The 14,176-nt window shown below is 41.4% G+C and overlaps 1 protein-coding gene across 1 annotated transcript; it reads right to left on the reverse strand.

Moving 5' to 3' along the window:
- Window positions 1-9,421: 9,421 nt before the first annotated feature.
- Window positions 9,422-12,757, reverse strand: LOC143653828 (testis-specific Y-encoded-like protein 1). The gene has a single exon (XM_077125137.1). The coding sequence runs from the start codon at window positions 12,574-12,576 to the stop codon at window positions 11,395-11,397; it is 1,182 nt and encodes a 393-aa protein (XP_076981252.1). The 5' UTR covers window positions 12,577-12,757; the 3' UTR covers window positions 9,422-11,394.
- Between the last annotated feature and the right edge of the window lie 1,419 nt (window positions 12,758-14,176).

Genomic DNA, 14,176 nt, shown 5'->3' on the forward strand with positions numbered 1-14,176 from the left:
CCTGGGTTAATTCCTGATGTCTGCTCATGCCAAAAAAAAAAGAACTGTGTATTAGGCTTTTTGATTATTTTTAGTTAAATAATCAAAGTAATGTAATCTGTCAATCATTTTCCTGATATGTGGTTTTAGGATAATAATTCAAAAGGGATTCTTCTCTTACCTTAATAAAATGTTTTTTAAATGAAACTTTATTGAGATATATTCACATGCCATATGATCATCCAAACTGTACAATCAGTGGTTTTTGTCCTTCTTTTCTTACTCATCTGTCCATATACTGGATAATGAGAGTTGTCAGTCACGAAGTTTTCTCAATAATACTGTTACACTGTAAAAGCTATTTAGTTATACAGTCATCTTCAAGAATCAAGGCTACTGGAATCCAGTTTAACAGTTTCAGGTATTTCCTTCTGGATATCCTAATACACTAAAAACTAGAAAGGGATATCTACATAATGCATATGAATCTCCTCCAGAATGACCTCTCAACTCTATTTGAAATTTCTTAGCCACTGAAACTTTATTTTGTTTCGCTTATCTTCCTCCTTTTTGTCAAGAAGTCCTTCTCAATCCCACAGTGCCAGTATCAGGCTTATCCTGGGAGCTATGTCCTACATTGCCAGGGAGATCCGCACACTGGGAGTCAGGACCCGTATAGGGGGGAGGGCAGTAAGTTCACCTACAGAGTTGTCTGAGAGAGGCCACATCTGAGCCACAAAAGAGGTTCTCTGGGAAGGACTCTTATGCACAATTATAAGTAGGCTTAGCTTATTCTTTGTAGGAGTAAATTTCGTAAGGGCAAGCCCCAAGATTGAGGGCTTGGCCTTTTAAATTAGTAATCCCCAATGCTTGCAAGAATATCAGAAATTCCCAGGTGGGGATGTTTAATATTTCCACATAAAATGGGTTTCACTATAACTTTATATTCAGTTAAATCTATAATATTGGATACCTGTAGACTTTGGGGTGGAGACTTTTTCAAGTCCTTAAGAGTGTTCATTCATAGTGATCACATTGGCTAAGAATTGCCATATCTGAAACTGCGAGTCTGTTAGAAATTGCTGTACTACGTCTAAAATGTTTTACCTTAATTGCTACTATGTTTCCTATTTTATTTATTTTTTTCTAAAGTGTGTGAGAGTGAATGTATTATAGCAATAATCTTGTGTTTCCCCTAATTTACACTGAAGTAAATAATCTCCCAGCTTCAGTGTCTTTCCTTAATTAGTAACCAATAACCTCCCCAGTGCAGCTCATTATAACACATCAGTGGGTCATGACTGAAGGGTTTTCACAAAGTGTGAGGTTTCCCAGCCTGAGATCTAACTGCATGAAAGGGACTAAATTTTCTCTCTGGAATGTATGCTAACTTCTTAATAGTTATTTGTGGGAAACAGTTATCTGGGATGACTGGATTCTTTTTTGCATGAACGTTGCTATTTGTAGTATATGAGTTGACTTTTAATTTTGTATTTTCCAATCACATATTCACTTTTGCAAGCCACTTAAAAAATTGTTCGGGGGGGGCCAAGATGGCGGCTTAGTAAGGTACGCGCGTCTTAGTTCCTCCTCCAGAGCAACTACGAGGTGAACAGAAAGAGTGCAGAACAGCTCCTGGGGCCACTGCAGGGAATGGACACACAGCGTACCCCAGTCTGGACTGGCTAGACTGACTGCAAGACTCTGCTGCGGTAAGATCCCCGAGCAGTGCACGATTCCCCGAGCAGCGGCAGCTGGCGGACGGAGCACCTCCCTCCCTCCTTCCCGGGCCGGCTGAGAGTCTCGGAGAGGCAAGTTTCCCAAACCGTGGCAGCCGGCGCCCCTCTTTTGCGGGCGGCTTCCTGGACCGGCTACGAGTCTTGGATCAGAGGGCTACCCAAGCTGCGGTGGCCGGCAACCAGTGCCCCTCCCCCACGGGTGGCTTCCTGGTCCGGTGGTGAGTTCCCCAGGCCGCGGCGGCCGGGCGACTGGCACCCCTCCAGGGAGAGGAGGGAATTTCCGACAGTGGCAGGGACTGGGTCCAACCAAACACCAATAGGGGCATTAATAAGAGGAGCCACAGGGTCCCCTCAAGCTGCGGCGGCTGACACCCCCACCACGCGCGGCACCCCAGACCAACTGAGAGAATTGGATCGGAAATCCCCAGGCTGCAGAGAACGGTGACCGGGGGGATCCCTTCCAAGCATGTGAGACAAACGTGTGCCACAAGCGCCACCTACTGGACAGGATAAGAAAAACAGAACCCAGAGATTTCACAGAAAAATCTTACAACCTGTTGGGTCCAACACCCAGGGAAATATGACTAAATGCCCAGATGCCAGCAGAAGATAACGGTCCACGCTCAGAAGATTGAGAATATGGCCCAGTCAAAGGAACAAACCAATAGTTCAAATGAGATACAGGAGCTGAGACAACTAATGCTGAATATACGAACAGAAATGGAAAACCTCTTCAAAAACGAAATCGATAAATTGAGGGAGGACATGAAGAAGACATGGGCTGAACTAAAAGAAGAAATAGAAAAACTGAAAAAACAAATTACAGAACTTATGGAAGTGAAGGATAAAGTAGAAAAGATGGAAAAAACAATGGATACCTACAATGATAGATTTAAAGAGACAGAAGATAGAATTAGTGATTTGGAGGATGGAACATCTGAATTCCAAAAAGAAACAGAAACTATCGGGAAAAGAATGGAAAAATTTGAACAGGGTATCAGGGAACTGAATAACAATATGAAGCGCACAAATATACGTGCTGTGGGTGTCCCAGAAGGAGAAGAGAAGGGAAAAGGAGGAAAAAAACTAATGGAAGAAATTATCACTGAAAATTTCCCAACTCTTATGAAAGACCTAAAATTACAGATCCAAGAAGTGCAGCGCACCCCAAAGAGAATAGACCCAAATAGGCGTTCTCCAAGACACTTACTAGTTAGAATGTCAGAGGTCAAAGAGAAAGAGAGGATCTTGAAAGCAGCAAGAGAAAAACAATTCATCACATACAAGGGAAACCCAATAAGACTATGTGTAGATTTCTCAGCAGAAACCATGGAAACTAGAAGACAGTGGGATGATATATTTAAGTTACTAAAAGAGAAAAACTGCCAACCAAGACTCCTATATCCAGCAAAATTGTCCTTCAAAAAGGAGGGAGAAATTAAAACATTCTCAGACAAAAAGTCACTGAAAGAATTTGTGACCAAGAGACCAGCTCTGCAAGAATTACTAAAGGGAGCACTAGAGTCAGATACAAAGACACAGAAGAGAGAGATATGGAGAAGAGTGTAGAAAGAAGGAAAGTCAGATATGATATATATAATACAAAAGGCAAAATGTTAGAGGAAAATATTATCCAAACAGTAATAACACTAAATGTTAATGGACTGAATTCCCCAATCAAAAGACATAGATTGGCAGAATGGATTAAAAAACAGGATCCTTCTATATGCTGTCTACAGGAAACACATCTTAGACCCAAAGATAAACAGAGGTTGAAAGTGAAAGGTTGGGAAAAGATATTTCATGCAAATAACAACCAGAAAACAGCAGGAGTGGCTATACTAATATCCAACAAATTAGACTTCAAATGTAAAACAGTTAAAAGAGACAAAGAAGGACACTATCTACTAATAAAAGGAACAATTAAACAAGAAGACATAACAATCATAAATATTTACGCACCGAATCAGAATGCCCCAAAATACGTGAGGAATACACTGCAAACACTAAAAAGGGAAATAGACTCATATACCATAATAGTTGGAGACTTCAATTCACCACTCTCATCAATGGACAGAACATCTAGACAGAGGATCAATAAAGAAATAGAGAATCTGAATATTACTATAAATGAGCTAGACTTAACAGACATTTATAGGACATTACATCCCACAACAGCAGGATACACCTTTTTCTCAAGTGCTCATGGATCATTCTCAAAGATAGACCATATGCTGGGTCACAAAGCAAGTCTTAACAAATTTAAAAAGATTGAAATCATACACAACACTTTCTCGGATCATAAAGGAATGAAGTTGGAAATCAATAATAGGCCGAGTGCCAGAAAATTCACAAATAAATGGAGGCTCAACAACACACTCTTAAACAACGAGTGGGTCAAAGAAGAAATTGCAAGAGAAATTAGCACATACCTCGAGGCAAATGAAAATGAAAACACAACATATCAAAATTTATGGGACACAGCAAAGGCAGTGCTAAGAGGGAAATTTATTGCCCTAAATGCCTACATCAGAAAAGAAGAAAAGGCAAAAATTCAGGAATTAACTGTCCACTTGGAAAAACTGGAGAAAGAATAGCAAACTAATCCCAAAGCAAGCAAAAGGAAAGAAATAACAAAGATTAGTGCAGAAATAAATGAAATTGAAAACATGAAAATAATAGAGAAAATCAATAAGACCAGAAGTTGGTTCTATGAGAAAATCAATAAGATTGATGGGCCCTTAGCAAGATTGACAAAAAGAAGAAGAGAGAGGATGCAAATAAATAAGATCAGAAATGGAAGAGGAGACATAACTCCTGACCTCACAGATAAAGGCGGTAATAACAGGATACTATGAACAACTTTACGCTAATAAATACAACAATTTAGATGAAATGGGCGGGTTCCTGGAAAGACATGAACAACCAACTTTGACTCAAGAAGACATAGATGAGCTCAACAAACCAATCACAAGTAAAGAAATTGAATTAGTCATTCAAAAGCTTCCTAAAAAGAAAAGTCCAGGACCAGACGGCTTCACATGTGAATTCTATCAAACATGCCAGAAAGAGTTAGTACCAACTCTCTTCAAACTCTTCAAAAAAATCGAAGTGGAGGGAAAACTACCTAATTCATTCTATGAAGCCAACATCACCCTCATACCAAAACCAGGCAAAGATATTACAAAAAAAGAAAACTACAGGCCAATCTTTCTAATGAATATAGATGCAAAAATCCTCAATAAAATTCTAGCAAATCGTATCCAGCAACACATTAAAAGAATTATACATCATGACCAAGTAGGATTCATCCCAGGTATGCAAGGATGGTTCAACATAAGAAAATCAATTAATGTAATACACCATATCAACAAATCAAAGCAGAAAAATCACATGATCATCTCAATTGATGCAGAGAAGGCATTTGACAAGATTCAACATCCTTTCCTGCTGAAAACACTTCAAAAGATAGGAATACAAGGGAACTTCCTTAAAATGATAGAGGGAATATATGAAAAACCCACAGCCAATATCATCCTCAATGGGGAAAAATTGAAAACTTTCCCCCTAAGATCAGGAACAAGACAAGGATGTCCACTATCACCACTATTATTCAACATTGTGTTGGAGGTTCTAGCCAGAGCAATTAGACAAGAAAAAGAAATACAAGGTGTTCTAGTTTGCTAGCTGCCGGAATGCAACACACCAGAGACGGATTGGCTTTTAATAAAAGGGGATTTATTTTGTTGGTTCTTCAGAGGAAAGGCAGCTAACTTTCCACTGAGGCTCTTTTCTTACGTGGAAGGCACAGGATGGTCTCTGCTGGTCTTCTCTCCAGGCCCCTGGGTTCCAACAACTTTCCCCAGGGTGACTTCTCCAAAGGCCTGGGCTGAGCTGCAAGTGCTGAGATGAGGAATGCCAAGCTGCTAGACTGTGCTACATTGCGTTCTCTCATTTAAGCACAAGCCAATTAAGTTAAACGTCACTCATTGCAGCAGACACGCCTCCTAGCCAACTGCAGATGTAATTAGCAACAGATGAGGTTCACATACCGTTGGCTTATGTCCGCAGCAACAAGATTAGGTATGCTCACCTGGCCAAGTTGACAACTGAATCTAACTAACACATGTCCACCCCTTGTCAACTTGGCAACTTCAAGCATCACCTTAAACAGATGCAAAAAAAATTCTGTTCTTGCTGTGGACCTGTGAATCTCAAAACAAGTTGTCTAGTGCCAAGATGCAAAGGAGGATATTCACAGGATATAGATTGTCATTTCCATAGGGAGAAATTGGAAGGAAAACCTGCAGGCAAACACCATTGGATTTCAAAGTCTGAAAGCCATTTATCCTTTGGCTGTAGAAAGTGGCAGTCCCACCACTTCCAAGGGCCTATGCAGTGGCCGGCCTCTTTCCAAATCAACCTCGGGGAACATCGAGGAGACCACCTCTGGGCTCCACTCTCTCCAGGCATCAGGGCCACTCCTGGGCTCTCTGCCATTTCTGGGGCACACGCTCAACCCCTCCACATGGTGGCAGCCAGGCTCTCCCAGTCCCCCAAGGAGCGTGCTACACCTTTTCCAAGGCCTGAGGCTGTACAACTCTTCCACTGCAATGAGAGGGGAGACTCATCCTCGCCCTTCAGGGTAAACTCACCCTCTCCACGCATACAGGTGGGTCCACTCTCCTGGCCGAGGTTTCTTGGCTTCAGACCCATGGTTCTCACTCTGCAAACTCCAATCTCTCCCTTTTGTGTCCTCCTTTGTCAAGATTGGCGGTGGTTTTATTTACACCAACAGTCTCTTCAAACCCTCCAGGACTTCTCCATCAATCTCTTCACAGTTCCTCCAAAGTCTTCCCCTTAGCCATCCAAAACACAGTTCCAACAGATCTGGCATTTGCAAACCGCAGCAGCACCCCACTCTCCGGTACCAACTCTGTTCTAGTTTGCTAGCTGCCGGAATGCAACACACCAGAGACGGATTGGCTTTTAATAAAAGGGGATTTATTTTGTTGGTTCTTCAGAGGAAAGGCAGCTAACTTTCCACTGAGGCTCTTTTCTTACGTGGAAGGCACAGGATGGTCTCTGCTGGTCTTCTCTCCAGGCCCCTGGGTTCCAACAACTTTCCCCGGGGTGACTTCTCCAAAGGGCTGGGCTGAGCTGCAAGTGCTGAGATGAGGAATGCTGAGCTTCTAGGCTGTGCTACATTGCGTTCTCTCATTTAAGCACAAGCCAATTAAGTTAAACGTCACTCATTGCAGCAGACACGCCTCCTAGCCAACTGCAGATGTAATTAGCAACAGATGAGGTTCACATACCGTTGGCTTATGTCCGCAGCAACAAGATTAGGTATGCTCACCTGGCCAAGTTGACAACTGAATCTAACTAACACACAAGGCATCAAAATTGGAAAGGAAGAAGTAAAACTATCACTGTTTGCAGACAATATGATACTATACGTCGAAAACACGGAAAAATCCACAACAAAACTACTAGAGCTAATAAATGAGTACAGCAAAGTAGCAGGTTACAAGATCAACATTCAAAAATCTGTAGCATTTCTATACACTAGTAATGAACAAGCTGAGGGGGAAATCAAGAAACGAATTCCATTTACAATTGCAACTAAAAGAATGAAATACCTAGGAATAAATTTAACTAAAGAGATAAAAAACCTATATAAAGATAACCACAAAAAACTGTTAAAAGAAATCACAGAAGACCTAAATAGATGGAAGGGCATACCGTGTTCATGGATTGGAAGACTAAATATAGTTAAGATGTCAATCCTACCTAAATTGATTTACAGATTCAATGCAATACCAATCAAAATCCCAACAACTTATTTTTCAGAAATAGAAAAACCAATAAGCAAATTTATCTGGAAGGGCAGGGTGCCCCGAATTGCTAAAAACATCTTGAGGAAAAAAAACGAAGCTGGAGGTCTTGCACTGCCTGACTTTAAGACATATTATGAAGCCACAGTGGTCAAAACAGCATGGTATTGGCATAAAGATAGATATATTGACCAATGGAATCAAATAGAGTGCTCAGATATAGACCCTCTCATCTATGGACATTTGATCTTTGATAAGGCAGTCAAGCCAACTCACCTGGGACAGAACAGTCTCTTCAATAAATGGTGCCTAGAGAACTGGATATCCATATGCAAAAGAATGAAAGAAGACCCATATCTCACACCCTATACAAAAGTTAACTCAAAATGGATCAAAGATCTAAACATTAGGTCTAAGACCATAAAACAGTTAGAGGAAAATGTAGGGAGATATCTTATGAAACTTACAATTGGAGGCGGTTTTATGGACCTTAAACCTAAAGCAAGAGCACTGAAGAAGGAAATAAATAAATGGGAGCTCCTCAAAATTAAACACTTTTGTGCATCAAAGAACTTCATCAAGAAAGTAGAAAGACAGCCTACACAATGGGAGACAATATTTGGAAACGACATATCAGATAAAGGTCTAGTATCCAGAATTTATAAAGAGATTGTTCAACTCAACAACAAAAAGACAGCCAACCCAATTACAGAATGGGAAAAAGACTTGAACAGACACCTACCAGAAGAGGAAATACAAATGGCCAAAAGGCACATGAAGAGATGCTCAATGTCCCTGGCCATTAGAGAAATGCAAATCAAAACCACAATGAGATATCATCTCATATCCACCAGAATGGCCATTATCAACAAAACAGAAAATGACAAGTGCTGGAGAGGATGCGGTGAAAGAGGCACACTTATCCACTGTTGGTGGGAATGTCAAATGGTGCAACCACTCTGGAAGGCAGTTTGGCAGTTCCTCAAAAAGCTGAATACAGAATTGCCATACGACCCAGCAATACCATTGCTGGGAATCTACTCAAAGGAATTAAGGGCAAAAACTCAAACGGACATTTGCACACCAATGTTTATAGCAGCGTTATTTACAATTGCAAAGAGATGGAAACAGCCAAAATCTCCATCAACAGACGAGTGGCTAAACAAACTGTGGTATATACATACGATAGAATATTATGCAGCTTTAAGGCAGGATAAACTTATGAAGCATGTAATAACATGGATGGACCTAGAGAACATTATGCTGAGTGAGTCTAGCCAAAAACTAAAAGACAAATACTGTATGGTCCCAATGATGTGAATCGACATTCGAGAATAAACTTGGAATATGTCATTGGTAACAGAGTCCAGCAGGAGTTAGAAACAGGGTAAGATAATGGGTAATTGGAGCTGAAGGGATACAGACTGTGCAACAGGACTAGATACAAAAACTCAAAAATGGACAGCACAATAATACCTAATTTTAAAGTAATCATGTTAAAACACTGAATGAAGCTGCATCTGAGCTATAGGTTTTTGTTTTGTTTGGTTTTTTTTTTTTTTACTATTATTACTTTTATTTTTTTCTCTATATTAACATTCTATATCTTTTTCTGTTGTGTTGCTAGTTCTTCTAAACCGATGCAAATGTACTAAGAAATGATGATCATGCATCTATGTGATGATGTTAAGAATTATTGATTGCATATGTAGAATGGTATGATTTCTAAATGTTGGGTTAATTTCTTTTTTTCTGTTAATTAATAAAAAAAATTAAAAAAAAATAAATAAATAAAATTAAAAAAAATTGTTCAGTTAGCAATGAATAATTTAGATAGAACAGAATAATTAACTGATTTTCGCTGTTTTATTTTAGCAGAGTGATATACTTTTATCATCATGCATATAACAGAAGACAAATTAGCAAATGATATACTTCCAATATGACAAAGCAATCTCACTAGTATTTATACTACTTAGGAAAAGAGACACATCAATTACCTAAGTTGTTACAGGGGCTAATTATCACGTAAGACAATAAGTAAGAGTCACAAAATTTTTTGAAGGTTATTTTTCCAGAGAGATAACAATTTTCAAAGTTTCCCGAGTCTGAGAAGACCAAGTTATCCAAATTAAATATACAGTTTGAACAGAAACAAGAACAAGTTGAAAACTATTATGAACACTCACATAAGTCTCTATACTGTACAAGAAAATAAGATTGGTAAGTTTCCAAAAGTTCCCAACGAAAAGCAAAAGGAATTCTGTACAGTTTATTTCTAATAAGTAAAAAAACAGAAAATAGGATTTTACTAAATGTTGGTTAAATACAGAACACAATATTAATCTTCCACAAAAACAAGGTCACATGAAAACAAGAGAAAAACACCCAAAGCCGCATTGTTTGTGTTTTCTTAAAGAACCCACTTGTATGTAACATATCTAACATTTCAACCTCTTCAATTCTCCCAACCCCGAGAAAAGTATTTCTCCTCCTATCAACATTTACTGAGAAAGTATCCCTTCCTTGCAGGCTCTCAGTGCAGTTTTACTTTTAGATTCAATTTCCACTTAGCTCACTTTGGCCTCTGACCTTCTGTTCAGTTTTCTCTACTTATGGCACCCACCACAATCTATTGAGTTCTTTCATCCATCCTGAATTAGAAATCACCTTTCAATCCATCTAGATCTATCTTCATGGAACCTTCTAGGTGTTGCTAGGGCTGGAGGGTTGGAAAGAGAGCAGGACAAGTGTTCTCACAGTCTTAAAATAGCCTGATTGCTTGTGTTTTGGTGAATGAATGATAGAGCAAACCAAATTAAACTAAAAGTTTAGCCTGCTTTTGTAGAAGATTCAGAGATAACACTATTTGAAAGAAAAATGGGGGCTGGTAGGGGGCAGCGATGTGCAGGGGACAAAGAGAGAAAGTAGTGGGGTGGGGGAGGATGGGAAAGAGGGAACTACCCCTTGGCACTAATCATGTTCAGGGTGAGGAAGGGAGGCAAAGATACCCAGGTTTTGTGTGAATTCACTGGTAGTGTATCTTTCCTGGTACTTGGAAAGAACATCATCTTTATTCTTCCCATGAGGACAGAGTCTCACTTGTCACCTTAATCTCTTGCCTGTCAGTACAGTTTCTAGGGGTGAAGAAGTAAGGAATTAAAAGGTATTTAGGGGGCTAACTGGAAGGGAGACCTGGCAGGAAACATGAATCCACCACCAATTCTTAAGATCCTTGTTTACCAGAAATCAGACTGCGCAGCTGATAAGTCTCAGAGATGTTCATCCAGAAGGCAGCAGCTGAGCACATGGTGGTGTACCAGGCAGCCATAGGTGACAAGAGCAGCAGGAAGAGCAACAGAGTTGTAGAGCCCATAAAGACAAAGCAGCCTATGTATGCTCTCTCTTGATATCAATAATACCCAGCAATTGTCTACAGTTTATGCCTGCACTGCAAAATGGAAAGCAGGGCAGGTGAAGCAGGCTTCTAGCTAAAGCTAGAAATCCAGGTGGTAGTAGCCATACCAGAGGCTCTGGGAACAAACAGGATCCAAGCATTGAAGAGAAAGGCAATGTAATCTACAGCATCATTTTTCTGGCTTAGAAGTGGTGTGAAGTAGGGTCATGCAGCAAGTGATGTAATACAGAACAGCAAAGAGCATGAAGGCCATATAGGAGAGCATGGCCACCAAAGTTTCAGTCTTGAGTTTCAGAGGACTAAATGTCCAGAGGAGGGAGGGTTCAGAAAATCAAGATGAAAAAAAGCTGCTGTTGATCAAGCACAGGTCCAGCAAGAGATGGTAGGGGACCTTGGGCAGGGGTATTTCCAAAGGCAGAGGTTAACCAGACTGGAACCCAAAGGGCCTGGGAATCTCCACTGGTTCCCTTACTGGGCGACGTCTGGCTCTCCGTACGCCTTCACGCAACAGGTAGTATTGCAGTGGATTTGGCCACAGGTCCTCTTTGATAATCTCAGCAATCCTGTCAGACTCTGGAAGGCTGTGGTCTGAAAACCAGGTGAAGAAGCTGCAGATGATGTCTTGGTCCCTGCGAATGAAGGACTGGGGTTCATGGCCCCTGCGCCATATAATCGGAGTGGAAAGAGATATCATTTGGCCGGAGGATCTAACCTCATACTCCTTGACGATCAGCTTGTTTCTGAAGTACGGGTTTCTTCGAAAGAAGAACTTGAATTTGCAGCCCATCCTCGGGTGTCTGAGCTCCTTCACCTCCAAATTGGTTATGTACCTTAACATCTCTGCATCTTGGCGCCGAATCATGGGGGACAGCTGGGGGTGGTTCCGAAAGGCAGTGGCCCAGAAGCCAGGAATATTCTGAATGATGTAGTTCCTCCGCTCCAGGTAGTGTCGACGCATTCGCCCAAACTTCTGCTCCAGCTGGAGGAAGGCCCTGTCAGCCTGGGCATTCACAGTGTCCAGTTCCTCCTGGATGGCCTCCAGGGGGTTCATGCGAAGACGCAGGTTCAGGCGGCGAGGCCCCGCCTCCTCTTTCACCTCCTCTACCGCTCTATTTTCCTCCACCACTTCCATTTCTTCACCTGCTGGTTTCTCCCCCATCTCCATCTCCTCGTCCGCTGCTCCGTCCTCCAACTTCTCTACCGCGTCAGCCCTCTCCTCCACCTTCAGGGCGACTGAGAAGATGGCGCACTTTTCTTTCTTAACTTCCTGGGCCGTGGGCCCAGTCATCTCCTCAGACCCCGACCACTCTTCGCCACGGGTTTCTAGGGTCTTCTCCCCATCAGGGCCGCGCGACTCTCCGTCCTCAAGGCCATTTTTCAGGCCGCTCTCAGTTGCCACAGCAGAAGCTGCTTCCAGGCCCTCCGTGGGAGGCGGAGTCTCTTCCCGCCGGGCTTTGGTCTCTATGAGACCGCAACCCCCGTGCACCCCGATGTGGGGAGTAGGACCGCAGCCCGCGGGATCCCGGGGAAAGCCCCTCTCCTCGCGAGGCTGGGGCGATAGAAGCGCGCCGGCCTCCAAGCTACCATCTCGCGTCTCCGCCATCACCTGTGTCGCCTCCGTTTCCTCTCGGAACTTCCGGCACTGGTTTGGATCCGGGTCTCCCGGGAAGGTGCGGCTGTGGGTTTCCGGGAGAGGAGTGCGCTCGCCCCCTCAGCTAGACCGGCATTAAAACACCTACAGTTTTCCTCACAGAAGCCGCTCAGCAAAAACGGCCGGCTCGCGCCCCCTGCGCGTCAGTCTCCGATTTTTGCTGTTTTTTACTCAGTCAACTGCTGAAGAGGAACTGAGTGGCGGTAATGTGTGAGAAGTAGTAGCCAGGGAAGCAGGAGTGGGGGCAGGACAAGCACACCTGACTAGATAAAGAAGAGGAATGACATTTTTGGGTAGAAAGAGCAAAGAGCCTCTAGGATGAGCACGTTGTATGGAGTGAGATACTCTGCCAATATGAGTGGGGTAGGTCTGAGAGGGCTTTAGAAACTATAGTTTCAGCCAGGTTTTTTCCAAGCTTCTTCCATTTCTGGCCTCCTCTTGCCTACTTGATCTTACTAAGGGTGCACATAGGGGAATGTGGAGGGAGCTCTGCAGAGGCGATCCCAGCTCTCAGGATCGATGTTGCCATTGGTTGAAAAACAGTGCTTCTGTATCCCCTGGTGTACTTCAGTAGACTAGGTTAGGCTAACATATGAAATATCTACAAAATTATAATGGCTTAATATAGCAAACACTTATTTCTTTTTTTTTATTATTAATTTAAAAAATTAACTAACACAACAATAGAAATCAATCCATTCTACATATGCAATCAGTAATTCTTAATATCATCACATAGGTGTATGGTCATCATTTCTCAGTACATATGCATCGATTTAGAGAAAGAAATAGCACTACAACAGAAAAAGAAATAAAGTGATAACACAGAGAGAAAACACAAATAAAAATAAAAAGTACAAAAATATATGAGAAAAAAAACCAAAACAAACAAAAAAAAAACTATAGATCAGATGCAGCTTCATTCAGCGTTCCAAGATAATTACATTAGGCAGTATTGTGCTGACCATTTTTTTTTTTTTTAGACGTCATACCATTCTACATATGCAATCAGTAATTCTTAACATCATCACATAGATGCATGATCATCGTTTCTTAGTACATTTGCATCGGTTTAGAAGAACTAGCATTATAACAGAAAAAGATATAGAATGTTAATATAGAGAAAAAAAATAAAAGTAATAATAATAAGAACAAAACAAACAAAACAAAACAAAACAAAACAAAAACCTATAGCTCGGATGCAGCTTCGTTCAGTATTTTAACATGATTACTTTACAATTAGGTATTATTGTACTGTCCATTTTTGAGTTTTTGTATCTAGTCCTATTGCACCGTCTGTATTCCATCAGCTCCGATTACCCATTATCTTACCCTGTTTCTAACTCCTGCTGAACTCTGTTACCAATGACATATTCCAAGTTTATTCTCGAGTGTCGATTCACATCATTGGGACCATACAGTATTTGTCTTTTAGCTTTTGGCTAGACTCACTCAGCATAATGTTTTCTAGGTCCATCCATGTTATTACATGCTTCATAAGTTTATCCTGTCTTAACGCTGCATAATATTCCATCGTACGTATATACCACAG

Source organism: Tamandua tetradactyla, chromosome 13 (assembly GCF_023851605.1).
Source record: "Tamandua tetradactyla isolate mTamTet1 chromosome 13, mTamTet1.pri, whole genome shotgun sequence".
Lineage (NCBI taxonomy): Eukaryota > Metazoa > Chordata > Mammalia > Pilosa > Myrmecophagidae > Tamandua > Tamandua tetradactyla.

What these genes read in the sequence shown, in the direction of transcription:
- LOC143653828 (XM_077125137.1), bottom strand. Translation starts at nt 12,576, where the DNA reads ATGGCGGAGACGCGAGATGGTAGCTTGGAGGCCGGCGCGCTTCTATCG.